The sequence below is a fragment of the Somniosus microcephalus genome, unplaced genomic scaffold, assembly GCF_052327205.1.
Source record: "Somniosus microcephalus isolate GS21.2 unplaced genomic scaffold, FLI_Smic_1.0 unresolved_chr4, whole genome shotgun sequence".
Classification (NCBI taxonomy): Eukaryota; Metazoa; Chordata; class Chondrichthyes; order Squaliformes; family Somniosidae; genus Somniosus; species Somniosus microcephalus.
This window is the reverse complement of record NW_028225182.1, coordinates 38758766-38785902: the sequence shown is the minus strand read 5'-3', so window position 1 is coordinate 38785902 and position 27137 is coordinate 38758766. Positions and strand designations below refer to the sequence as shown.

The 27137-nt window shown below is 52.2% G+C and overlaps 1 protein-coding gene across 7 annotated transcripts in view; it reads right to left on the bottom strand.

Annotated features, from left to right (window-relative positions):
- LOC147090581 (uncharacterized) overlaps positions 1–27137 on the bottom strand; it is a 142026-nt gene that overhangs the window by 80124 nt on the left and 34765 nt on the right. For 6 of the 7 annotated variants that reach the window (XM_085977342.1, XM_085977341.1, XM_085977340.1 and 3 more), the window contains 5 exons: positions 23456–23579; positions 15251–15390; positions 12134–12248; positions 4504–4631; positions 2588–2687 (listed from right to left, as the gene is read on the bottom strand). In XM_085977342.1, coding sequence (XP_085833468.1) covers positions 2588–2687; positions 4504–4631; positions 12134–12248; positions 15251–15390; positions 23456–23579 — 607 coding nt within the window. Of the gene's footprint in view, positions 1–2587; positions 2688–4503; positions 4632–12133; positions 12249–15250; positions 15391–23455; positions 23580–27137 lie in introns of those variants that run through there. The other variant, XM_085977346.1, reaches the window with a different exon arrangement.

Here is a 27137-nt window from a genome sequence, read left to right as displayed (position 1 = left end):
CCCCGCCCTCTCCCCCCGTCTCTGATCCCCCGCCCTCTCCCCCCCCGTCTCTGATCCCCCGCCCTCTCCCCCCCGTCTCTGATCCCCCGCCCTCTCCCCGCCTCCGATCCCCGCCCTCTCCCCGCCTCCGATCCCCCGCCCTCTCCCCCCGCCCCCAATCCCCCGCCCCCGATCCCCCGCCCTCTCCCCGCCTCCGATCCCCCGCCCTCTCCCCCCGCCTCTGATCCCCCGCCCTCTCCCCCCGCCTCTGATCCCCCGCCCTCTCCCCCCCGTCTCTGATCCCCCGCCCTCTCCCCGCCTCCGATCCCCCGCCCTCTCCCCCGGCCCCCAATCCCCCGCCCCCGATCTCTCCCCCCGCCCTCTCCCCGCCTCCAATCCCCCGCCCTCTCCCCCGGCCCCCAATCCCCCGCCCCCGATCTCTCCCCGCCTCCGATCCCCCGCCCTCTCCCCCCGCCTCCGATCCCCCGCCCTCTCCCCCCGCCTCTGATCCCCCGCCCTCTCCCCCCGTCTCCGATCCCCCGCCCTCTCCCCCCGATCCCTGCCCTCTCCCCGCCGCCTCCGATCCCCCGCCCTCTCCCCCCCGCCTCCGATCCCCCGCCCTCTCCCCCCCGCCTCCGATCCCCCGCCCTCTCCCCCCCGCCTCCGATCCCCCGCCCTCTCACCCTGCCTCCGATCCCCCGCCCTCTCCCGTCTCCGATCCACCGCCCTCTCCCCTCCGCCTCCGATCCCCCGCCCTCTCCCCTCCGCCTCCGATCCCCCGCCCTCTCCCCCCCGCCTCCGATCCCCCGCCCTCTCACCCTGCCTCCGATCCCCCGCCCTCTCCCGTCTCCGATCCACCGCCCTCTCCCCTCCGCCTCCGATCCCCCGCCCTCTCCCCTCCGCCTCCGATCCCCCGCCCTCTCCCCCCGCCTCCGATCCCCCGCCCTCTTCCCCCCCCCACCTCCGATCCCCCGCCCTCTCCCCGCCTCCGACCCCCCGCCCTCTCCCCCCGCCTCCGATCCCCCGCCCTCGACCCCCCGCCCTCTCCCCCCGCCTCCGATCCCCCGCCCTCTCCCCCTGCCTCCGACCCCTCGCCCTCTCCCCCCCCCCCCCCGTCTCCGATCCCCCGCCCTCCCCCCGCCTCCGATCCCCTGCCCTCTCCCTCCAATCCCCCGCCCTCTCCCCTCCCTCCGATCCCCCGCCCTCTCCCCTCCCTCCGATCCCCCGCCCTCTCCCCTCCCTCCGATCCCCCGCCCTCTCCCCTCCCTCCGATCCCCCGCCCTCTCCCCTCCCTCCGATCCCCCGCCCTCTCCCCTCCCTCCGATCCCCCGCCCTCTCCCCTCCCTCCGATCCCCCGCCCTCTCCCCTCCCTCCGATCCCCCGCCCTCTCCCCTCCCTCCGATCCCCCGCCCTCTCCCCTCCCTCCGATCCCCCGCCCTCTCCCCTCCCTCCGATCCCCCGCCCTCTCCCCTCCCTCCGATCCCCCGCCCTCTCCCCTCCCTCCGATCCCCCGCCCTCTCCCCTCCCTCCGATCCCCCGCCCTCTCCCCTCCCTCCGATCCCCCGCCCTCTCCCCGCCTCCGATCCCCCGCCCTCTCCCCTCCCTCCGATCCCCCGCCCTCTCCCCTCCCTCCGATCCCCCGCCCTCTCCCCTCCCTCCGATCCCCCGCCCTCTCCCCTCCCTCCGGTCCCCCGCCCTCTCCCCTCCCTCCGATCCCCTGCCCTCTCCCCCCGCCTCCGATCCCCTGCCCTCTCCGAGCTCCTGATCTTCTCCAGGCAAAAAACGGCTGGCATCCGGGAAGAAGCGTGGTTGAGGCCGCAGGCTCCGGCTACGCGCATTCATGGCCGGAACATCAGGTGCGTGCGCATGCACGGCTCCGGTGGCGGGGCAGGACAGGATGGTGTTTTAGGCTCAGCACAGGGAGCTCAGCTCTGCCCCCATACAGGTGTGCATGTGCAGAATGAATCAAACTTACTTGTGCAAATAATCACTCCGCATTTATACAGCGCCTTTCACAACCTCAAGACGTCCCAAAGCGCTTTACAGCCAATGAAGTACTTTTTGAAGTGTAGTCACTGTTATAATGTAGGAAACACGGCAGCCAATTTGCGCACAGCAAGCTCCCACAGACAGCAATGACCAGATCATCCGTTTGTGTGAGGTTGATTGAGGGATAAATATTGTCCCCAGGACACCGGGGAGAACTCCCCTGCTCTTCTTCGAAATAGTGACTGTGTGATTTTTTTTACATCCACCTGAGAGAAAGCAGACGGGGGCCTCGATTTAAACGTCTCATCCGAAAGGCGTGCAGCGCTCCCTCAGTACTGGCACTGGGAGTGTCGGCCTGGGTTTTGCGCTCAAGTCTCTGGAGTGAGACTTGAACCCACGACCTGACGCGAGGGCGCCAACGCTGTGCCGCGGCTGGCAAACATGGCAGCCATTTTGAACAAGGGCAGTCCCGCCAGAGGCACGTAAATAGGTCGCCCGCCTGCAGCTCTCTCCACAGCAAATGTGGACAGCGCAGCGAGAAGATCAGAAGAAAGCAACATGGCTGGGTTGTGGGGTCTGTATGCAGAGTTCTGGCATTAAACACCTCAACTTCCATTACCTAATTTGTTGGTTCTGCTCCTGAGATTCCAGCATTTGAATGGAGGTGTTTTTTTAGTAGCAGCACTCCGTGATTTCTTTGGCGATGTGTCTTGCACAGGCTAAAGAGGAACACAGACATGACAACTCATTAGAAATTCTTTTAAAATACAGCTACAGGGAACTCTCGATTTACCGGCACCCAAATAACCGGAAATCTCTGTTAACCGGCAAAATTCAGGAGTAGGTTCAGGTAAGTTTTACTTCATATTAGTGGCAGTTCCTGGATCTGTGGCTGTGTAACTGGGGTTCCTGCACTTGTTGCTAAGCAACAGGGATGCTTGGTCTGTGGCCGGAGTTCCTGCACATGTTGCTAAGCAACAGGGAAGCCTGGATTTGTTGCTGTGTATGGAGCTCTTGTACCTTTTAACTATACCTCTCTGTAATCCGGATTTTTTGATAAACTGGCACCACGCCGGTCCCGTCGGTGCCGGATAATAAAGAGTTTCCTGTACTCTGATGGTGTAACGTGTACCGGCGCTGCCCAGTACCATACAGAACGCAAGGGCCCTGGTTTGATCCCCAATAGGGCGGTGGCTGACCTTAGTAACGGGTGGGAAGGAGGGGAGAGAATGACCCGCTCCTGATCGGCATCCAGCGACTTTCCTGCTGGGAAAGTATGACGGTATGGGCGGTGGGCGAGAGCACGGTTGTCCTCAGCTACTTGCTGCCCTGGGTGAGGCTCGCGGCGCGGGCAGAGAGCCGCCCGCAAGGGGCCGACCTGGGGCAGGAAGTTGGCCTTGGAATCAGAGAGGTTTACGGCACAGGAGGAGGCCATTCGGCCCATCGTGTCCGTGCCGGCCGAAAAAGAGCCATCCAGCCTCATCCCACTTTCCAGCTCTTGGTCCGTAGCCCTGCAGGTTACGGCACTTCAAGTGCACATCCAAGTACTTTTTAAATGCGATGAGGGTTTCTGCCTCTACCACCCTTTCAGGCCGTGAGTTCCAAACCCCCACCACCCTCTGGGTGAAAAAAGTTCTCAACTCCCCTCTAATCCTTCTACAGGAAACTTTCGATTAACCGGCCACTAAATATCCGGAATGCTCTATCCACCGGCAAAATTCAGGAGTCGGTTCAGATAACTTTTTTTTACTTTTAGTTACTTTTTTTTATTCATTTGTGGCTGTGCAAGCGTCTAGCTGAAGCTGTTGCTAAGCTACAGAGACGCTTGCAAGCTGTGCCGATTGTTTTGAAGCTGTAAAGCAACAGGGTTTGTTGCTTTAGACGGAGCGCTGAGCTCCGTATCTTTTAACTATAGCGCTCGGTTCTCCGGCATTGTTGATGGACCGGCACCAGCTCGGACCCGTCCGTGCCGGATACCAGAAAGTTTCCTGTACCAATTACTTTAAATATATGTCCCCCTGGTTATTGATCTCGCTGCTAAGGATCAACGCATCCCTGGTGAGTATTAACACGATCATTCTTGAGAGGAACAAGTTTTCCCGTGACCAGTTCGGTCTTATCCGACTAGCCATGGCACTTCTCTACCAACAACGGGAAGGGGAAATAAAATGAGCAAGGTAGCCATGCGGTATCATTCTCATGGCACCTTTCAGGACAGGTAAAGACCATTAGGCCCAGCCAGGACCCAACCCCCCCCCCCCCCCATTTCTCACTCATGGGTCAGTCCCAGCTACCTCAGCACATCTCTCAATCCCCACTTCCCTTTCTAGAAAAGGCATCCAATTGTCTCTTCCACCCGTGTATGCTGTCTACTTCAATGGCTGCCCCTGGCAACTTCTCACAGCTCGCTTACCCCTGGGACTGAAAAAGCAGCAAACGCATTTTGCTTGGTTCCCACACTCGTTGCCCTCCTTCGGGACAAGTAACAAACCGCTGATTCTTTTATTGAAGGGTCTGATGTTGGGGTATCATTACCATCCTCTCTTCCATTTCTGCGTCTTCGGTCTTCAATTCTTTCTCGGTTCCTTCGATGAGTTTCCAAATCTCTGTCTGCACTTCCTTATCTGCGAGGTTGGACTTGGGTTCTGTACCTACAGCGTCCTCTTTTGTGACAGGAAGAAGGAAAGTGGCTCAGTAAAAAACGCTTGCACTGGGTGGGCAGGTAGCCTTTGTTTTACCCACAGCGGAATCATTGCACAGAAGGTCTTTAAGATTATGAAGGAATTCGATAGGGTAGACGTGGAGAAAATGTTTCCGCTTATGGGGGGGGGGGGGGGGGGGCGGGGGGGAGCGCAGAATCTAAAACGAGGGGTCATAAACAATGTTCCCCCTAATTTTTTTGGGGGGTGCGTGGTCCCCTTAACGGGCTGTATGGCTCATTCAAACTTCCGCGCAGGCGCCGTTTCTTGCGTTGGGAAGCTGGCTCACCAGCTTAAAGGGAATGTTGGTCATAAATATAAGATAGTCACTTATAAATCCATTAAGGAATTCAGGAAAACCTTCTTTAGCCAGAGAGTGGCAAGAATGGGGAACGCGCTACCACAGAGTGTGGTTCAGGCGAATAGCAGAGATGCAGTTAGACAAGGGGAAGCTAGACAAGTACCCGAGGGAGTAAAGACTAGAAGGATATGCTGATGGGGTGAGATGAAGTAGAGGAGGCTCCTGTGGAGCAGAAACATTGGCATGGGCCAGCAAATGCTGTAAATTCCCCATAAACTGTAGATACCTGACCTGTATCCTACAAAAAAGACTCTCTCCCTGACTATACCAGTTCAGACAATGAATTCCACCCAAAATGTTACTCTGCCTTTCTCATTCATATTAACAAGTTTTTATATAGTGCCTTTAACGTAGTAAAGCGTCCCAAGGCGCTGCACAGGAGTATTTTAAGGCAACAAATTTGACACCGATCCACATAAGGATAAATTAGGGCGGGTGACCAAAAGCTTGGTCAAAGAGGTAGGTTTTAAGGAGCGTCTTAAAGGAGGAGAGCGAGGTAGAGAGGTTTAGGGAGGGAATTCCAGAGCTGGGGCCCAGGCAACAGAAGGCACGGCCACCAATGGTTGAGCGATTATAATCAGGGATGCTCAAGAGGGCAGAATTAGAGGAGCGCAGATATCTCGTGGTGGGGTTGGGGGGCTGCAGGAGATTACAGAGATAGGAAGGGGCGAGACCCCTGTATTTCCAGCACCTTGTGTGTTTGTTGAGCGTACTCGGGTTCGGCGATAAGAGCACTGGACCGGCAGGCTTGGGACCCAGGCAGAAGTCTGGCCTCCACTTTCGATCAGTCTCATTGATCGCAAGTGGCTCTCACTGGACTGTTAAGGCTCTCTTTTGGGATTGAGGAATTAGCGGAGAATGCTCGATTCCAAGGTGATGGATGACCCTTCCTCATAGAATCATAGAAAGTTGCAGCACGGAAGGAGGCCATTTTGGCCCATTGTGTCTGCGCCAACCAACAAAGAGCTATCCAGCCTAATCCCACTTCCCAGCTCTTGGTCCGTAGCCCTCCAGGTTACAGCATCCCAAGTGCACATCCAAGTACTTTTTAAATGCGATGAGGGTTTCTGCCTCTACCACCCTTTCAGGCAGTGAGTTCCAGACACCCACAACCCTCTGGGTGAAGAAATTTCCCCTCAAGTCCCCTCTAAACCTTCCACCAATTACTTTAAATCGGTGCCCCCTGGTTTTTGACCCCTCTGCTAAGGGAAATAGGTCCTTTCTATCCACTTTATCTAGGCCCCTCATCATTTTATACACCTCAATAAGGTCTCCCCTCAGCCTCCTCTGTTCCAAGGAAAACAAACCCAGCCTCTCCAATCTTTCCTCATAGCTAAGATTCTCTACTCCCAGCAACATCCTTGTAAATCATGCCACCTCTACTTTTAATGCCAAGTACAAGGACTTTCTTTTAATAGATTCTCCTCCCGACGGTCCCCTCACAGGTGGGCCAGAGACTATTGAAAGGTTCTCGGAATTATCACTTGGCCTGTCTGATGTATTGGTACCAATATGCTATAGGAAGTTGCATTAAAGCCAATGCACCACTTAATCCAGGCCTCCAGCTTCTTCCACCGTCTGGACTTCACCCAGTATTATAGTGCTCAAAATTCTCCAGGTGCAACTCAAGTTTTGGATCAACAGAATCCACAGGAACGAGAGGAGGCTCCTCAGCCCCTCGAGCCTGTTCCACCATTCCATTAGATCACGGCTGATCTGCATCTTAACTCCATTTGCCCGCCTTAGTTCCGTAACCCTCAATACCCTTGCCTAACAAAAATCTATCGATCTCAGTTTTGAAATTTTCAATTGACCCTCAGCCTCAACAGCATTTTGGGGGAGAGAGTTCCAGATTTCCACCACCCTTTGTGTGAAGAAGTGCTTCTCGACATCACCCCTGAACGGCCTAGCTCTAATTTTAAGGTGACGGCCCCTTGTTCTGGACTCCCTTCACCAGAGGAAATAGTTTCTATCTACTCTCTCAACTCCTTTAATCATCTTAAACACTTCAATTAGATCGCTCATTAGTCTTCTATACAGGAAACTTTTTTTTATCCGGCACCGACGGGACCAACGTGGTGCCGGTTCATCAAAAATTCCGGATAACCGAACGCTATAGTAAAAGATACGGAGCTGAGAGCTCTGTATAAAGCAACAAACCCTGTTGCTTAGCAACAGGTTCAGAACAATGGCCACAAGTTCCAAGCGTCTCTGTAGCTTAGCAACAGCTGCAGCCACACCCTTGCACAGCAACAGATCGAGGAAGGCAAGTAATAAAACTTACCTGAACCTACTCCTGAATTTTGCCGGTTAACCGAGATTTCCGGTTATTTAGGTGCCGGTAAATCGAAAGTTTCCTGTACTCAAGGAATACATGCAATGACATAGAATCTACAGCACAGAAAGAGGCCATTCAGCCCAACTGGTCTATGCCGGTGTTTATGCTCCACACGAGCCTCCTCCCACCCCTCTTCATCTCAACCCTATCATCATAGCCTTCTATCCCTCTCTCCCTCATGTGCTTATCTAACGTCCCCTTAAATGCATCTATGCTATTCGCCTCAACCATTCCATGTGGTAGCAAGTTCCACATTCTAACCACTCTCGGGGTAAAGAAATTACTCCTGAATTCCCTATTGGATCTTATGAAAGTAAACACTGGCCCATTAGAGGCAGAGACAGGAGAAATTATAATGGGCAACAAGGAAATGGTCGAGACATTAAACAAACACTTTGTATCTGTCTTCACAAAAAACATTCTGGAAACAATGGGGAACCAAGGGTCGCGAGAGAATGAGGAACTTAAAGAAATCAGTATAAGTAAAGACATAGTACTGGAGAAATTAATGGGACGAAGTGGCGACAAATCCCCTGGACCGGACGACCTGCATCCTAGGGTTTTAAAAGAGGGAGCTGCAGAGATAGTGGACGCACTGGTATTAATCTTCCAGAATTGCCTCGATTCTAGAACAGTCCTCAAGGATTGGAAGGTAGCAAACATATCCCCGCTATTTAAGAGAGGAAGAGAAAAAAAGGGGAACTATAGGCCAGTTAGCCTGACATCAGTAGTAGGCAAAATGCGAGAATCTATTATTAGGGACGTGGTAACAGGGCACTTAGAAAATTATATGATTAGGCAGAGTCAACATGGTTTTATGAAAGGGAAATTGTATTTGACAAATCTGTTAGAGTTTTTTGAAGATGTAACTAGTAGGATGGATAAGGGGGAACCAGTGGATGTAATGTATTTAGATTTTCAAAAAGCATTTGATAAGGTGCCACACAAGAGGTTATTACACAAAATTAGGACTCACGGTATTGGGGGTAATATATTAGCATAGATTGAGGATTGGTTAATGGACAGAAAATAGAGAGTAGGAATAAACGGGACTTTTCCAGCTTGGTAGGCTGTGACTAGCGGGGTACTGCAAGGATCATGTAGAGATATGTGAAGAGAAAAAGATTGGTGAAGTCAAGCGTAGGTTCGCTGCAATCAGAAACAGGGGAATTTATAATGGGGAACAAAGAAATGGCAGACCAATTAAATACATACTTTGTGGTTCTGTCTTCACTAAGGAGGACACAAATAACCTCCCAGAGATGTCGGGGAACATAGAGTCTAATGAGAGGGAGAAACTGAATGAAATCAGTATTTGTAGGGAAATGGTGTTAGGGAAATTGATGGGATTGAAGGCCGATAAATCCCCAGGGCCTGATAATCTACATCCTAGGGTACTTAAAGGAAGTGGCCCTAGACATAGTAGATGCATTGCTGGTCATCTTCCAAAATTCTATACTCTGGAACAGTTCGCATGGATTGGAGGGTAGCTAATGTTACCCCACTATTCAAAAAAGGTGGTAGAGAGAAAACAGGGAATTATAGACCAGTAAGCCGGACATCGGTAGTGGGGAAAATGCTAGAGTCCATTATAAAAGATGTACTAGCACAGCACTTGGAAAACAGTGACAGGATCGGACAAAGTCAACATGGATTTACAAAAGGTAAATCGTGCTTGACTAATCTACTGGAATTTTTTGAGGATGTAACTGGTAGAATAGATAAGGGAGAACCAGTGGATGTGGTGTATTTGGACTTTCAGAAGGCTTTCGATAAGGTCCCGCATAAGAGATTAGCATGTAAAGTTAAAGCACAAGGGATTGGGGGCAAGGTACTGACTTGGATAGGGAACTGGTTGGCAGACAGGAAGCAAAGAGTTGGAATAAACGGGTCTTTTTCCGAGTGGCAGGCAGTGACTCGTGGGGTACCGCAGGGATCGGTCCTAGGACCCCAGCTATTCACAATATATATTAATGATCTAGGCGAGGGAACTAGATGTAATATCTCCAAGTTTGCAGATGACACAAAGCTGGGTGGGCGTGTGTGCTGCGAAGAGGATGCCGAGAAACTCCAGTATGATTTGGACAGGTTGGGTGATTGGGCAGATGCAGTATAATGTGGATAAATGCGAGGTTATCCACTTTGGTGGCAAAAACAGGAAGGCAGATTATTATCTGAATGGCAATAGATTGGGAGAAGGGGAAGTGCAACGAGACCTGGGTGTCCTTGTGCACCAGTCGCTGAAGGTACACATGCAGGTGCAGCAGGCGGTTAAGAAGGCAAATGGTATGTTGGCCTTCGTAGCGAGAGGATTCGAGTACAGGAACAAGGATGTCTTGCTGCAGTTGTACAGGGCCTTGGTGAGACCACATCTTGAGTATTGTGTGCAGTTTTGGTCGCCTTATCTGAGGAAGGATGTTCTTGCCATGGAGGGAGTGCAGCGAAGATTCACCAGACTGATACCTGGGATGGCAGGAATGACGTATGAGGAGAGATTGGGTCGATTGGGCTGATACTCACTGGAGTTTAGAAGAATGAGAGGGGATCTCATTGAAACTTATAAAATTCTAACAGGACTGGACAGACTAGATGCAGGAAGGATGTTCCCGATGGCGGGGGAGTCCAGAACCAGGGGTCACAGTCTAAAGATAAGGGGTAAGCCATTTAGGACAGAGATGAGGAGGAATTTCTTCACCCAGAGAGTGGTGAACCTGTGGAATTCTCTACCACAGAAGGCAGTTGAGGCCAATTCATTAAATATATTCAAGAAGGAGTTAGATATATTTCTTAAGGCTAAAGGGATCAAGGGATATGGGGAGAAGGCAGGGACAGGGTACTGAGTTTGGATGATCAGCCATGATCGCATTGAATGGCGGAGCAGGCTCGAGGGGCCGAATGGCCTACTCCTGCTCCTATCTTCTATGTTTCTGTGGATCAGTGCTTGGGTCTCAGCTATTTACAATCTATATTAATGACAGATGAAGAGACAGAGTGTAACTTATCCAAGTTTGCTGATGATACAAAGTTAGGTGGGAAAGTAATCTGTGAGGAGGACGCAAAGAGGCTGCAGAGAGATATAGACAGGTTGACCGAGTGGGCAAGAACATGTCAAATGGAATACATTGTGGGGAAGTGTGAAGTTATCCACTTTGGAAGGAAAAACAAAAAAGCAGAATATTTTTTGAATGGTGAGAGACTGGGAAATGTTTGTATTCAGAGGGACCTGGGTGTCCTTGTACATGAATCACAGAAAGTTAACATGCAGGTACAGCAAGCAATTAGGAAAGCAAATGGTATGTTAGCTTTTGTTACAAAGGGATTAGAGTATAAGAGTAAAGAAGTCTTACTACAATTATACAGGGCATTGGCGAGGCCACGCCTGGAGTACCGTGTACAGTTCTGGTCTTCTTACCAAAGGAAAGACACACTTGCCTTAGAGGGAGTGCAGCGAAGGTTCACTAGACTGGTTCCTGGGATGAGGGGATTGCCCGATGAGGAGAGGTTGAGTAGACTAGGCCTATATTCCTTTAGAGTTTAGAAGAATGAGGTGATCTAATTGAAACATATAAAATTCTTAAGGGGCTTGACAGGGTAGATGCTGAGAGGATGTTTCCCCTGGCTGGGGAATCTAGAACACGGGAGCACAGTCTCAGAATAAAGGATCGGCCATTAAAACTGAGATGAGGAGAAATTTCTTCACTCAGAGGGTCGTGAGTCTTTGGAACTCTCTTCCTCAGAGGGCGGTGGAAGCAGAGTCTTTGAATAATTTTAAGGCAGAGGTAGATAGATTCTTGATAAGCAAGGGGGTGAAAGGTTATTGGGGGTAGGCAGGAATGTGGAGTAATCGGATCAGCCATGATCTTATTGAATGGTGGAGCAGGCTCGAGGGGCCGAGTGGCCTACTCCTGCTCCGAATTCATATGTTCGTATACATGGCCCCTAGTTTTGGTCTCTCTCACAAATCTAGTCTATGCAACCCGGGATTTGAGTCCAGGAGCAAGGATGTCTTACTACAGTTGTACAGGGCCTTGGTGAGACCACACCTGGAGTACTGTGTGCAGTTTTGGTCTCCTTACCTAAGAAAGGATATACTTGCCATAGAGGGAGTGCAGTGAAGGTTCACCAGACTGATTCCTGGGATGGCAGGACTGTCGTATGAGGAGAGATTGAGTCGACTAGGCCTGTATTCACTAGAGTTTAGAAGAATGAGAGGGGATCTTATTGAAATGTATAAAATTCTGACAGGGCTAGACAGACTGGATGCAGGGAGGATGTTTCCCATGACTGGGGGGGTCTAGAACCAGGGGTCACAGTCCCAGGATACGGGGTAGGACATTTAGGACTGAGATGAGGAGAAATTTCTTCAATCAGAGGGTGGTGATCCTGTGGAATTCTCTACCACAGAAGGCTGTGGAGGCCAAGTCACTGAATATATTGAAGGAGGAGATAGATAGATTTCTAGACGCAAAAGGCATCTAGGGGTATGGGGGGAGAGCGGGAATATGGTATTGAGATAGAGGATCAGCCATGATCATATTGAATGGCAGAGCAGGCTCGAAGGGCCGAATGGCCTACTCCTGCTCCTATTTTTTTCTATGTCCTCATAATCTAACCCCTTTAGCCCCAGTATCATTCTGGTGAACCTGCGATGCACCCACAATCTATAATTGCACGACTTGGTATTATCAAATGGGCACGGTAAGAACATTTCCCACGCCTATCATTAGGCTTTACTAGCATTCTAGTGACAGCGATGGATTGCTTTACCTGAGTTACTGTCACTTTGCATCTGACTTCTACACGTGTCTTCTGCTGACCAGGACCCCTGCTCAAGCACGGGGCTGATGGCAGTGATGTGAGGCGCTTGGCCCGAAACTCTATCCTAAAAAGGAAGGAATATAAATGTATCAAAAAATAGTTCCGCACTTTCGGTAGTCCAAATATATTAGATCACCTACAAATCGTGCAGAATGCTGACTAGGGGTCGACAATCAATAGGATATGCCTCGGTGTCAAATCCCTGCACAGTCCCCTCACAATCCAGCCTCCGGTATGCTGCACTGGGGAAGCAACAAGCAGAACCCTGGGCACGGTTACTACGGGGTACAGTGGCATAGTGATTATGTTACTGGACTAGTAATCCAGAGGCCTGGACTAACGATCTGGCGACATCAGTCGAAATCCCAGCGCGGCAGCTGGGGAAATTTAAATTCAGCTCGTTAAAAAAATCTGGAATAAAAAGCTAGTATCAGTAATGGTGGATGTCATGAATCTTACCATTCATGAAGAAATGACTCATGACATTACACTGGGCGGCCAGTTGGTGGCACCGCCCAAGGAGTATAAATACTCGGGCATGGGCCCAGCTTGCCCAGGACGTTTCGGTAACCAGGTACTAGTGATGTTACTAGAATCTCATCGTTGTGAAACAGTTGATTAAAGCCTTGTTTTATACTCAACCAAGTGCTTAGTGAGTTTTCTTCCGTTAGTGGCCATGAAACTGTCAGACTGTCGTACATCTAAGAAATAGGAGCAGGAGTCGGCCATTTGGCCCTTCGAGCCTGCTCCACCATTCAATGAGATCATGGCTGATCTTCTGCCTCATCTCCACTTTCCTGCACTGTCCCCATATCCCTTAATATTCAAAAATCTATCGATCTCTGAAACAGTGTAGTTGGGAAGGGGCAGTAGAAGGACAAGGTCTCCGTCGCAGGTAATGGCAGCAATAAACTCACAGCCAAGGGGCAGAAAGGCAACAGCACAGCACAAAGATATCTTAGCTGACGCAGAATGGAATGTTGGCTTTCATTGCTAGGGGGATAGAATATAAAAATAGGGAGGTATTGCTTCAGTTGTACAAGGTATTGGTGAGACCGCACCTGGAATACTGCGTACAGTTTTGGTGTCCATACTTAAGAAAGGACATACTTGCTCTCGAGTCAGTACAAAGAAGGTTCACTCAGTTAATCCCGGGGATGAGGGGATGGACATATGAGGAGAGGTTGAGAAGATTGGGACTCTACTCATTGGAGTTCAGAAGAATGAAAGGCGATCTTATTGAAACATATAAGATTGTGAAGGGGTTGGATCGGGTGGATGCGGGGAGGATGTTCCCGATGATGGGTGAAACTAGAACTAGGGGGCATAGTCTTAGAATAAGGGGCTGCTCTTTCAAAACTGAGATGAGGAGGAACTACTTCACTCAGGAGGGTGGTAGGTCCATGGAATATGCTGCCCCAAAAAGCTGTAGAAGCTACATCATTACATAAATTTAAAACAGAAATAGACAGTTTCCTCGAAGTAAAGGGAATTAAGGGTTACGGGGAGCGGGCAGGAATTTGGACATGAGTCTAGGTTCGGATCGGTCATGGCCCTGTGGGTAGCGGAGCGGGCCCAGGGGCCGTGTAGCCTGATTCTGCTCCTATTTCGTGTGTCTAATTCTGTTAGATACAGGAGATGGTTCTGTGATAGTGGATTGGCGGTTAGGATCAGATCAGCCATGATCTTATTGAATGGCGGAGCAGGCTCGAGGGGCCGATTGGCCTACTCCTGCTCCTACTTCTTATGTTCTTATGTTCTAGAATCGTTTCTAAAAATTAAACCCGTCCTTTAGGGAAGGAAATCTGCCGTCCTTGCTCGGCCTGGCCGATATACTCCGGACCCACAGCAACGTGGCCGACGCATATCTGCCCTCTGAAATGGTGTCTCGACACCACCTTCTCGAGGGCTATCAAGGATGGGCAATAAATGCTGGCCTTGCCAGCGACACCCACAACCTGTGAATGAATAATAAATAAAGAGGGTAAGGGGGCAAGTTTCCCCACCCCCCCACCTCTGCACCAATGAGGAACTCATGCACCAGCTTGTGCCAATTTACAGCGCAGGTCGGTCAAGAGGTCTGGTCGCCCACTCACCTGCTTCTCAGGTGGGGCACGGGGGGGATAATAATTTTTCAACAATCTTGGAGAAGGGCGATTGATCTCCAAGGCAAATTGCCACGGTACAGGAAACTCTTTGGTATCCGACACCGACGGGACCGGCGTGTTGCCGGTTGATCAAAAATTCCGGATGACGGAGAGGGTTATCTACTGAGGCTATTTTTAACAAAGAAAAAAAAACCAAGAAATGTGCAGTATACAGTACAGGAAACTTTGGTTTATCCGGAGGTTAACTGTCCGGCATGCTCGATCCACCGGCAAAAATCAGGAGCCGTTTCGTTAGGTATTTTTTCTTTTCGTTGCTTTTTTTTCCACCAGTCAGCCTCTGCAAGGTCTCGCTGAAGCTGTTGCTAAGCTACAGAGACGCTTGTAAGGTACGGCTGACTGTTTAGAAGCTGTTGCTAAGCAACAGGATTTGTTGATTCACACGGAGCTGAAAATCTCCGTATGTTTCAACATTAGCGCTGGTTTGTCCGGCAGTTTTGATGGGACGGCAACAGCTCGGTCCCGTCGGTGCCGGATATCACAAAGTTTCCTGTAATTGGGTACTTACCTACAGAATGTTGCGTTAAATGGATGGTGGAAGGTGCTTGATTAAGTACAGTACTGCCAGTTGAGGGTCATGCAATGCAATGACTACCAGCAGCGTGGGAGACACACACTACCCCTGTAAAATGGCAGATCAGAAGAGACTACCGGCAGCGCGGGAGAGTCAGACTCCTGTTACAGGGGTATTGAGGTGTTCCGACTTCCGACAGCGCCAAGAAGCCGAGTGGTGGCAGTTTGGAGAACTACCCCCACTGACTAACTCGGCCACTGTGGGAGACTCGGACTCGGCAACATTGCCGGTTATTGAGGTGTTGTTTTCGGAGTGAGAATTTTGCCGGTTAAGAGAGAATTCCGGATATTTAGGTGCCGTTTAAAAGAGAGTTTCCAGGACTATTACCTCTTCCCTGTCCATTTCCACATTTTCTTGTTTGATCTCCCTCGTCTCGAACTCCTCTTCGTCCCTTCTGTTCAGCCTTGGAGTTTGCCTTTCGCTCGGCTCAACTCCGTCTGGCTCACAACTCGTGTCCACGGGCTCCGCTTTAACGTAAAACAAGGACAAGCTCTCAGTCACAGGTAATGGCAGCAATAAACTCACAGTCAAGGGGCAGAAAGGCAACAGCACAGCACAAAGATATCTTACCTGGTGCAGAATCGTTTCCAAAAATTGAACCTCAAGATTAATTTAAAAGTAGATTTGCTTATATAGAGTGGATCAGTATTGACTTCAGATATGAAGCAGTTATAAAACAATGAGATTCTAATAATAATAATAATAATAATTCAACTTTATTGTCATTGTACAATGCACAAGTACATGAACAACGAAATGTGATCTTGCAAGCTCCCATGAGTCCAGTACAAATAACATTAACATTAAACGTAAATAGCACCACCCTGGGAGAAGCAAAGCCGCTGCGTTTGTGCGCGCCGCCATTCCATTTCCACCATTCCTCCTGTCTTTGGGCCTGTTTATATGTAATATATTTCTAATTTGAATAAAAAACATTATTGAGAGATAAACAGCAAATTGCATTTATATAGCACCTTTAACGTAGTAAGGAAGGATATACTTGCCATAGAGGGAGTGCAACGAAGGTTCACCAGACTGGTTCCTGGGATGGGGGGATTGCCTTATGAGGAGAGATTGAGAAGGCTAGGCCTATATTCTCATGTTTAGAAGAATGAGAGGTGATCTCATTGAAACATACAACATTCTTACAGGGTTTATAAGAACATAAGAAATAGGAGCAGGAGTAGGCCATACAGCCCCTTCGAGCCTGCTCCACCATTCAATGAGATCATGGCTGATCTTCGACCTCAACTGCACTTTCCCGCCCGATCTCCATATCCCTCGATTCCCTTGGAGTCCAAAAATCTATCGATCTCAGCCTTGAATATACTCAAAAACTCAGCATTCACAGCCCTCTGGGGCAGAGAATTCCAAAGATTCACAACCCTCTGAGTGAAGAAATTTCTCCTCATCTCAGTCTTAAATGGCCGACCTCTTATCCTGAGACTGTGACCCCTAGTTCTCGACACTCCAGCCAGGGGGAACCAACCTCTCAGCGTCTACCCTGTCAATCCCTTCAGAATCTTGTATGTTCCAATGAGATCACCTCTCATTCTTCTAAACGCCAGAGTATAGGCCCAATCTACACAATCTTGACAGGGTGGATGTTTCCCCTGGAGGGGGAGTCTAGAACCAGGGGTCACAGTCTCAGAATAAGGGGTCGGCCATTTAGGACTGAGATGAGGAGAAATTTCTTCACTCAGAGGGTGGGGAATCTTTGGAATTCTCTACCCCAGAGGGCTGTGGAGGCTCAGTCGTTGAGTATATTCAGGACAGAGATCGACAGATTTTTGAATATTAAGAGAATCAAGGGATATGGGGATAGTGCAGGAAAGTGGAGATGAGGTAGAAGATCAGCCATGATCTTACTGAATGGCGGAGCAGGCTCGAAGGGCCAAATGGCCAACTTCTGCTCCTATTTCTTATGTTCTTATGTAAAACATCCCAAGGCGCTTCACAGGAGCGATTATCAAACAAAATTTGACACCGAGCCACAAAATGATACAGAAAACTTTCGTTTAACCGGAGGTTAAAAGCCCGGAAAGCTCTATCTACCGGCAAAATTCAGGAGCCGTTTTCTATAAGTTTTTTTTACTTCTCGTTGCTTTTTTCCCCCCCAGTCAGGCTCTGCAAGGTCTGTAACTAAGCAACAGCTTCAGCTAGAGACGCTTGCAGCTGCAGCCGACTGTTTTGAAGCTGTTGCTAAGCAACAGGGTTTGTTGATTCACACGGAGCTGAAAAGCTCTGTATGTTTTAACATTGCCGCTGGTTTATACGGCAGTTTTGATCTAACGGCACTGATGCGCTATCAATTACTCATAAAAGACTGAGAGTTAAGAGAGTAACTAAAGGCTTTTATTAACAAAAGAATGAAGGTCTGCCTCGAGTGGTCGACCGGTCCAGAAATACAAAGGGCTGGGGAGCAGTCACCTTTATACTAGGACTTGTGGGAGGAGTCAGCCGAGGCATGTACACAGTGGAATACAAACAGTGGTTTACCACATTCACCCCTTGTTTAAAATTGAGTCCGGCGGGGTGAAGTGTATTAAAAGTTAGTGTATTGGAGTCTCTCCGGAGGTCTTGTCTGCCGCTGTGATCGGCGTGGCGACGGCAGGGGTAGTGGAGCTTCCGGCGTCGAGTCCTGCGTGGGCTGTGGCCCAGGCCTGCCGTCTGCTGGGGCTGGATATCGGATCCTGGTGGGGGGGGGGGGTGGGTGGTAGTGAGTAGTGGGTTACTGCGGCCCCCGAGGGTGCAAGGTCTCTTATGGAGACTGTGTCCTCCCGCCCGTCCGGGTATGCAATGTAAGCATACTGGGGGTTGGCGTGGAGGAGGTCGACCCTCTCGACCAGGGGGTCCGTTTTATGGGTCCTCACGTGCCTTCTCAGTAGGACCGGCCCTGGGGACGTCAGCCATGGCGGTAGCGATGTCCCCGATGTGGACTTCCTTGGGAAGACAAACATTTTCTCATGAGGGGTGGCGTTAGTGGCAGTGCAGAGCAGTGATCGAATAGAGTGGAGCGCATCGGGGAGCACATCCTGCCAGCGGGAGGTTGGAAGGCCCCTAGACTTTAAGGCTAGCAGGGCGGCCTTCCAAACTGTCGCATTTTCTCTTTCCACCTGTCCGTTCCCCCGGGGGTTGTAACTGGTGGTCCTGCTTGTGGCAATACCCCTAGTTAGCAGGTACTGACGGAGTTCGTCGCTCATAAACGATGAGCCCCGGTCGCTATGGATATAGCTGGGGAAACCGAACAGGGTGAAGAGGTCGTTCAGACATTTAATGACCGTGGCACTGGTCATGTCCGGGCAGGGGATGGCGAACGGGAAACGGGAGTACTCATCAATAATATTGAGGAAGTACACATTGCGGTCGGAGGAGGGGAGAGGCCCTTTAAAATCAACGCTCAGGCGCTCGAAGGGGCGAGTGGCTTTTATCAGGTGGGCCCTGTCTGGTCTATAAAAGTGCGGTTTGCACTCAGCGCAGACTTGGCAGTTCCTGGTCATGGTCCTGACCTCCTCAATAGAGTAAGGCAGGTTGCGGGCCTTGATGAAGTGGAAGAACCTGGTGACCCCCGGGTGGCAGAGGTCATTGTGGAGGGCCCGCAGTCTATCGATCTGCGCGCTGGCGCAGGTGCCACGCGATAGCGCATCCGGGGGTTCATTGAGCTTCCCGGGCCAGTACAAGATCTCGTAATTGTAGGTGGAAAGTTCGATTCTCCACCTCAAGATCTTGTCATTTTTGATTTTGCCCCTCTGCTTGTTGTTAAACATGAAAGCAACGGAACGTTGGTCAGTGAGCAGGGTAAATCGTTTTCCGGCCAGGTAGTGCCTCCAATGACGCACAGCCTCCACAATCGCCTGGGCCTCCTTCTCAACAGCGGAGTGTCTGGTCTCCGGGCCTTGGAGGGTTCGTGAAAAGAAGGCCACGGGTCTCCCCGCCTGATTGAGGGTAGCGGCCAGGGCAAAGTCGGACGCGTCGCTTTCCACCTGGAAGGGGATGGATTCGTCCACTGCGTGCATGGTGGCTTTGGCAATGTCTTCCTTGATACGGTGGAAGGCTAAGCGGGCCTCTGCCGTCAAGGGAAAAGAGGTGGACTTGATCAGCGGACGGGCCTTGTCCGCATAGTAGGGGACCCACTGGGCATAATAGGAGAAAAACCCTAGGCACCTCTTCAGGGCCTTGAGGCAGTGGGAGTTCCATAAGGGGGCGCATCCGGTCGGGGTCGGGGCCGATGACTCCGTGTTCCACAACACAGCCAAGGATGGCGAGGCGGTTTGTGCGGAATATGCACTTCTCCTTGTTATATGTCAGGTTCAGGAGTTGGGCGGTGCGGAGGAATTTTTCGAGGTTTGCGTCATGGTCCTGCAAGTCACGGCCACAGATGGTCACATTGTCCAGATATGGGAAAGTGGCCTGCAACGCATTTTGATCTACCATCCGGTCCATCTCCCTTTGGAAGACGGAGACCCCGTTGGTGACGCCAAAGGGAACCCTAAGGAAGTGGTAGAGGCGGCCGTTTGCCTCAAAGGCAGTATACTGGCGGTCCTCAGGGCGGATAGGGAGCTGGTGGTACGCTGATTTCAGGTCAATGGTCGAGAAGACGCGGTACTGCGCGATCTGGTTGACCATATCAGCTATACGGGGGAGTGGGTAGGCGTCCAGCAGGGTGTAGCGATTTATTGTCTGGCTGTAGTCGATGACCAGGCGCTGCTTCTCGCCGGTCTTAACGACCACAACCTGGGCTTGCCAGGGGCTGGTGCTGCCCTCAATAATCCCTTCCTTCAGGAGCCGCTCCACTTCGGTTTTAATGAAAACCCTGTCCCCGGCACTGTATCGCCTGCTCTTTGTGGCGATGGGCTTACAGTCGGGGGTGAGGTTAGCAAACAGTGGGGGGGGGGGGGTGACTCTGAGTGTGGAGAGGTTGCACCTGGTGCGCGGCGGGCAATTTGGGAGCTGCTGGCTGCGGACTGTGAGTGGGGGTAGGGGTCCACCGTACGCCATCGTAACACTTTTAAGGTGGCACTGAAAATCTAACCCCAGCAGGACGGCAGCGCAGAGGTCGGGCAGGACCAGAAGTTTAAAATGATCGTACACGGTCCCGTCTACTACGAGTGTCACTACGCAGTAGCCGCCGATGTCCGCCGACTGGGACTCGGAGGCCATAGAAATCCGCTGGTGCGCAGGCAGGACTGGGAGAGAGCAACGCCGCACCGTGTCGGGGTGGATGAAGCTCTCCGTGCTCCCAGAGTCAAAAAGGCAGATTGTATCGTGGCCATTTACCTTAATGTCCATTGTGGAACTGGCCAGCTGGTGCGGTCTCGCTTGGTCCAGTGTAACGGATGCCAGCGTAGGGGTCGGTGTGTCGCTGCGGGTATCAGATGAGGCGGTGTTGGGGGCCTGCTGCGTTCCGGCTGTCGTCCAAGATGGCGGCGTCCATGATCCCCATGTGGCTGGAGGCGTCCAAAATGGCTGCTGTACCGGTGGTTCGCACATGGCCGGGGAGGCCCAAGATGGCGGCCCGCATGGCCCACACGCGGCGCTGCTGGGGTTCGGGGTGGCTTTGGCCCTGCAGACGTTAGCGTAGTGTCCCTTCTTCCCGCAGCCCGAGCAGATCGCGTTTTTCGCCGGGCAGCGCGCTCTGGGGTGTTTTGCCTGGCCACAGAACTAGCATTTCTGGCCTTGGGGCACTGCTGTCTGGCCTTGGGACACTGCTGCGGTAGTTGGGCCGTTGCTGGGGTGTGGCTGGGGTGGCACGGCGCTATGAGGCGGTCCTACCGTGTCCCAGGCTGTCATTCCTCGCGGCGTCCACGGTGCAGAGGAGTAGGCATCCATGCCCCGGTAGGCTGCATCCAATGATAGTGCGAGTTCAGAGGCCTTGTTGAGGTCGAGGTCACTCTGCTCCAACAGTCGCTGTCGGGTGTAATTGGATCTGTGGCCCGCTACAAAAGCGTCCCGGATAAGTTCCTCTGTGTACACGGCGGCCTTTACATCCTTACAACCACAGGCCCGGCCAAGCACAGACAGTGCCTGAAGGTATTCCACGGTCGATTCCCCAGGTTGTTGTTTACGACTCCCCAGAAGGTGCCTGGCGTACACTTCGTTCACTGGGTGCGTGTACTGGTCCTTGAGGAGCTTGATAGTGTCCGCGTACGAGGTCGCGTCTTGGATGACCGAGTACACTCGGTGGTTCACTTTGGAGGTCAGGACATCCAGTTTGTCCTCGTCCGATTTGATTGCTGCGGAGGCGGTCAGGAATTTTTCGAAACACTTAAGCCAGTGAGTAAACTTGGTGGATGAGTCCGCCTCCCGATGATCTAAGTCCAGGCATGCTGGTGTGAGGATCTTCTCCATTATAAAAATGTTGTTAATAAAATTGATGCGCTATCAATTACTCATAAAAGACTGAGAGTTAAGAGAGTAACTAAAGGCTTTTATTAACAAAAGAATGAAGGTCTGCCTCGAGTGGTCGACCGGTCCAGAAATACAAAGGGCTGGGGAGCAGTCACCTTTATACTAGGACTTGTGGGAGGAGTCAGCCAAGGCATGTCCAGGCATGTACACAGTGGAATACAAACAGTGGTTTACCACAGGCACCAGCTCAGTCCCGTCAGTGCCGGATACCAGAAAGTTTCCTGTATTAGGTAAGTTTTACCGATACGGAGGTAAGGTTGAAGGAGCAACTTAAAGGAAGAGAGAGGAGTAGAGAGGTTTAGGGAGGAAATTCCAGAGCTTAGGGCCTAAGCAGCTGAAGGTACGGCCGCCAATGGTGGAGCGATTAAAATCAGGGATGTGCAAGAAGCCAGAATTGGAAGAGTGCAGAGATCTGAGAGTTGTGGGGCTGGAGGAGGTTACAGATGTAGTGAGGGTCGAGGCCATGGATGGAGTTGAAAACAAGGAGGAGAATTTTAAAATCGAGGCATTGACGGACAGGGAGCCACTGTAGGGCAGCGAGCAGAGAGGGTGGAGGGCTGATGGGATTTGGTACGAGTTAGGATACAGGGCAGCAGAGTTTTGGATGAGTTCAAGATTACAGAAACTGCAAAGTGGGAGGCTGGCTGGGAGAACGTTGGGATAGTCGAGTCTAGAAGTACAAAGACACGGATGAGGGTTTCAGCAGATGCGGAGGCAGGGTTGTAGATTGGTGATGTTACATAGAAACATAGAAAAATAGGAGCAGGAGTAGGCCATTTGGCCCTTCGAGCCTGCTCCGCCATTCAAGATGATCATGGCTGACCCTCTATCTCAATACCATATTCCCGCTCTCTCCCCATACCCCTTGATGCCTTTTGCGTCTAGAAATCTATCTGTCTCCTCTTACATATATTCAGTGACTTGGCCTCCACAGCCTTCTGTGGTAGAGAATTCCACAGGTTCACCACCCTCTGAGCGAAGAAATTTCTCCTCATCTCAGTCCTAAATGTCCTACCCCGTATCCTGAGACTGTGACCCCTCGTTCTAGAGCCCCCCCAGCCAGGGGAAACATCCTCCCTGCATCCAGTCTGTCTAGCCCTGTCAGAATTTTATACGTTTCAATGCGATCCCCTGTCATTCTACTAAACTCTAGTGAATACAAGCCTGGTCGACCCAATCTCTCCTCATACGACAGTCCTGCTATCCCAGGAATCAGTCTGGTAAAATTCTAACAGGACTAGACAGACTAGATGCAGGAAGGATGTTCCCGATGGTCAGGGAGTCCAGAACCAGGGGTCACAGTCTAAGGATAAGGGGTAAGCCATTTAGGACAGAGATGAGGAGGAATTTCTTCACCCAGAGAGTGGTGAACCTGTGGAATTCTCTACCACAGAAGGCAGTGGAGGCCAATTCATTAAATATATTCAAGAAGGAGTTGGATATATTTCTTAAGGCTAAAGGGATCAAGGGATATGGGGAGAAAGCAGGGACAGGGTACTGAATTTGGATGATCAGCCATGATCTCGTTGAATGGCGGAACAGGCTCGAGAGGCCGAATGGCCTACTCCTGCTCCTATCTTCTATGTATCTATGTGAACCTTTGCTGCACTCCCTCTATGGCAAGTATATCCTTTCTTAAGTATGGAGACCAAAACTGCACACAGTACTCCAGGTGTGGTCTCACCAAGGCCCTGTATAACTGTAGTAAGACATCCTTGCTCCTGTACTCAAATCCTCTTGCAATGAAGGCCAACATACCATTTGCCTTCCTAACTGCCTGCTGCACCTGCATGTTTGCTTTCAGTGACTGGTGTACAAGGACACCCAGGTCCCTTTGTACATCAACATTTCCCAATCTAGCACCATTTAAATAATACTCTGCCTTTCTGTTTTTCCTACCGAAGTGGATAACTTCACATTTATCCACGTTATACTGCATCTGCCATGTATTTACCCACTCACTCAACTTGTCTAAATCACCTTGAAGCCTCTTTGCATCCTCCTCACAACTCACAATCCCGGAGCTGGAAGTCGGCGGTCTTGATGATGGAGCATCCCTTTAAGAGGTCCTATGGCTCAGCCACAGATCCACAGACCACTCAGCTCGCAATCAGATTCCTTTACCTGGTTTATTGCCATCGTCTCCGAGAGAATGGCATTCGACGCTGACTGCTGAGGGCTGCTGCTCGAGCAGGGATCTCTGGCCGGCAATACGCAGTGACTTCCTTCGAACAGGCATCTGGACTTCCTGAAGAAACAGTAAATTAAATCAGGATACACCGGTAATTAGTTTTTGTTGGTGCTATCCAGGTGAATTTATATCATTTTTTGTACGTTCGAGCGCCAATTCAGTGAATGCAATACGCCAGACGTGGCTTTGCACCCTAGTATCCCCCACCTGGTGAGATGTTGACCGTAGCTGTGTGGCCAGGTGGAGAGGGGGGTGGGATGAGAGGTGCCACACTCGGAACAAAGTGCTTTTCCTCAAGCAAGGGAGGATGGATGAAGTAGAATTAAGAACATTCGTCACAGGGCTGTGAAAACCAGTGGCTCAGTGGGTGGTACTCTCTCTCGCCTCCGAGTCAGAAGGTTGTGGGTTCGAGTCCCGCTCCAGAGACTTGAGCACAAAAATCTAGGCCGACTCTCCCGGTGCCAGTACCGAGGGAGTGCTGCACTGTCGGAGGTGCTGTCTTTCGGATGAGACGTTAAATCGAGGTCCCGTCTGCTCTCTCAGGTGGATGTAAAAGATCCCATGGCCACTATTTCGAAGAAGAGCAGGGGCGTTCTCCCCGGTGTCCTGGGGCCAATATTTATCCCTCAACCAACATCACTAAAAACAGATTATCTGGTCATCATCACATTGCTGTTCGTGGGGGCTTGCTGTGCACAAATTGGCTGCCGCGTTTCCCACATTACAGCAGTGACTAGACTTCAAAAAGTACTTCATTGGCTGTAAAGCGCTTTGGGATGCTCGGTGGGCGTGAAAGGCGCTGGAGAACTGCAAGTCTTTCTTTCTCTCAGGGCTGTTCCGTGTATTTTTTACAAAGCAGCACTCGGGGCACCTTGAAACCAGGTTGTGACAAAAGCAAGGCATTTTGTCGACGATACATCGTGGCCTTGGTTTCTTTCTCGGTCACACGGGTTGAAAACCAGGTTCGCTCGCATGAAGCGACCCAGACTTGTTTTTTTTGATACAACAGCCCTCAGAATAAAGACGTCGGCCTAGGCTCTCCAATCATGTAACACCAACGGTAGCCCATTCACTTTAATAGGCTACCGCCAGCGTCTCGACTGTAAAACATAGAGCGGTGCGTCTGGTCAGGTGCCAAGCCATTTAATTCAAGGAGTAGCGTGGGTTTCGAGCCGCATTGGCTAAAGGCAGAAGCACCATTTTATTTTAAGCTTCCGGGATCGGAATCAGCCAGCACATGCTGAGGTGAATCCACGGAGTGAACATTTTTACACTTGTAATTCTACAGCTACCTCACCATTTCCGAAGCACTTGGAATCACGGAATGCTATAGCACAGGAGGCGGCCATTCGGCCCATCGTGCCTGCACTGGCTCTTTGGTAGAGCTATCCAATTAGACCCACTCCCATGCTCTTTCCCCACAGCCCTGTAAACTTTTTCCCTTCAAGTATTTAGCCAATTCCCTTTTGAATGTTTACTGCAGGTAGACTATCCCTTATCCGCACTTCCGAAAACCGAAAGTTTTTTCGTGGAGCGTCTCTCGGTATTTCCAGTGTAGTTGTAGGGTAAACCGGGAATCTCGTAAGGTAAAAGGAGGTGCGAAGGGCTGGAACCGTGAGGTAAGTGCCTTTATTGCACTGCTTGTGGGCAAGGAGGAGCAGAAGTGTTTTCCTCAGGCTCAACAAGCTTCCCTACCCTCCCCACCCCCGAGAAGTCCGATTCGCCCCACCCTCGCGGTGTCCGACTTTCCCCCCCGCGATGTCCGACTACCCCCCGCGATGTCTGACTTTCCCCCCCGCGATGTCTGACTTTCCCCCCCGTGATGTCCGACTACCCCTCGCGATATCTGACTTCCCCCCCCCCCCCGCGATGTCTGACTTTCCCCCCCGTGATGTCTGACTTTCCCCCCCGTGATGTCCGACTACCCCTCGCGATATCTGACTTCCCCCCCCCCCGCGATGTCTGACTTTCCCCCCCGTGATGTCTGACTTTCCCCCCCGCGATGTCCGACTACCCCCCGCGATATCTGACTTTCCCCCCGGCGATGTCCGACTTTCCCCCCCGCGATATCTGACTTTCCCCCCCGTGATGTCTGACTTTCCCCCCCGCGATGTCTGACTACCCCCCGCGATGTCCGACTTTCCCCCCCGCGATGTCCGACTTTCCCCCCCGCGATGTCTGACTACCCCTCGTGATGTCTGACTTTCCCCCCCGCGATGTCTGACTTTCCCCCCCGCGATGTCTGACTACCCCTCGTGATGTCCGACTTTCCCCCCCGCGATGTCTGACTACCCCCCGCGATGTCCGACTTTCCCCCCCGCGATGTCCGACTACCCCCCGTGATGTCCGACTTTCCCCCCCCGCGATGTCCGACTTTCCCCCCCGCGATGTCCGACTACCCCCCGCGATGTCCGACTTTCCCCCCCGCGATGTCTGACTACCCCCCGCGATGTCCGACTTTCCCCCCCGTGATGTCCGACTTTCCCCCCCGCGATGTCCGACTTTCCCCCCCCGCGATGTCCGACTTTCCCCCGTGATGTCCGACTTTCCCCCCCGCGATGTCCGACTACCCCCCGTGATGTCCGACTTTCCCCCCCGCGATGTCCGACTACCCCCCGTGATGTCCGACTTTCCCCCCCGCGATGTCCGACTTTCCCCCCCGCGATGTCCGACTTTCCCCCCCCGCGATGTCCGACTTTCCCCCCCGCGATGTCTGACTACCCCTCGCGGTGTCCGACTTTCCCCCCCCGCGATGTCCGACTTTCCCCCCCGCGATGTCCGACTTTCCCCCCCCGCGATGTCCGACTCTCCCCCCCGCGATGTCCGACTTTCCCCCCCCGCGATGTCCGACTTTCCCCCCCGCGATGTCCGACTTTCCCCCCCGCGATGTCCGACTTTCCCCCCCGCGATGTCCGACTACCCCCCGTGATGTCCGACTTTCCCCCCGCGATGTCCGACTACCCCCCGCGATGTCCGACTTTCCCCCCCGCGATGTCCGACTACCCCCCGCGATGTCCGACTTTCCCCCCCGCGATGTCCGACTTTCCCCCCCGCGATGTCCGACTACCCCCCGCGATGTCCGACTTTCCCCCCCGCGATGTCCGACTACCCCCCGCGATGTCCGACTTTCCCCCCCGCGATGTCCGACTACCCCCCGCGATGTCCGACTTTCCCCCCCGCGATGTCCGACTACCCCCCGCGGTGTCCGACTTTCCCCCCCGTGATGTCCGACTTTCCCCCCCCGCGATGTCCGACTTTCCCCCCCCGCGATGTCCGACTTTCCCCCCCGCGATGTCTGACTACCCCTCGCGGTGTCCGACTTTCCCCCCTGCGATGTCCGACTTTCCCCCCCCGCGATGTCCGACTTTCCCCCCCGCGATGTCCGACTACCCCCCCGCGATGTCCGACTTTCCCCCCCGCGATGTCCGACTTTCCCCCCCGCGATGTCCAACTTTCCCCCTCGCGATGTCCGACTTTCCCCCCCCGCGATGTCTGACTACCCCTCGCGGTGTCCGACTTTCCCCCCCGCGATGTCTGACTACCCCCCGCGATGTCCGACATTCCCCCCCCCGCGATGTCCGACTTTCCCCCCGCGATGTCCGACTTTCCCCCCGC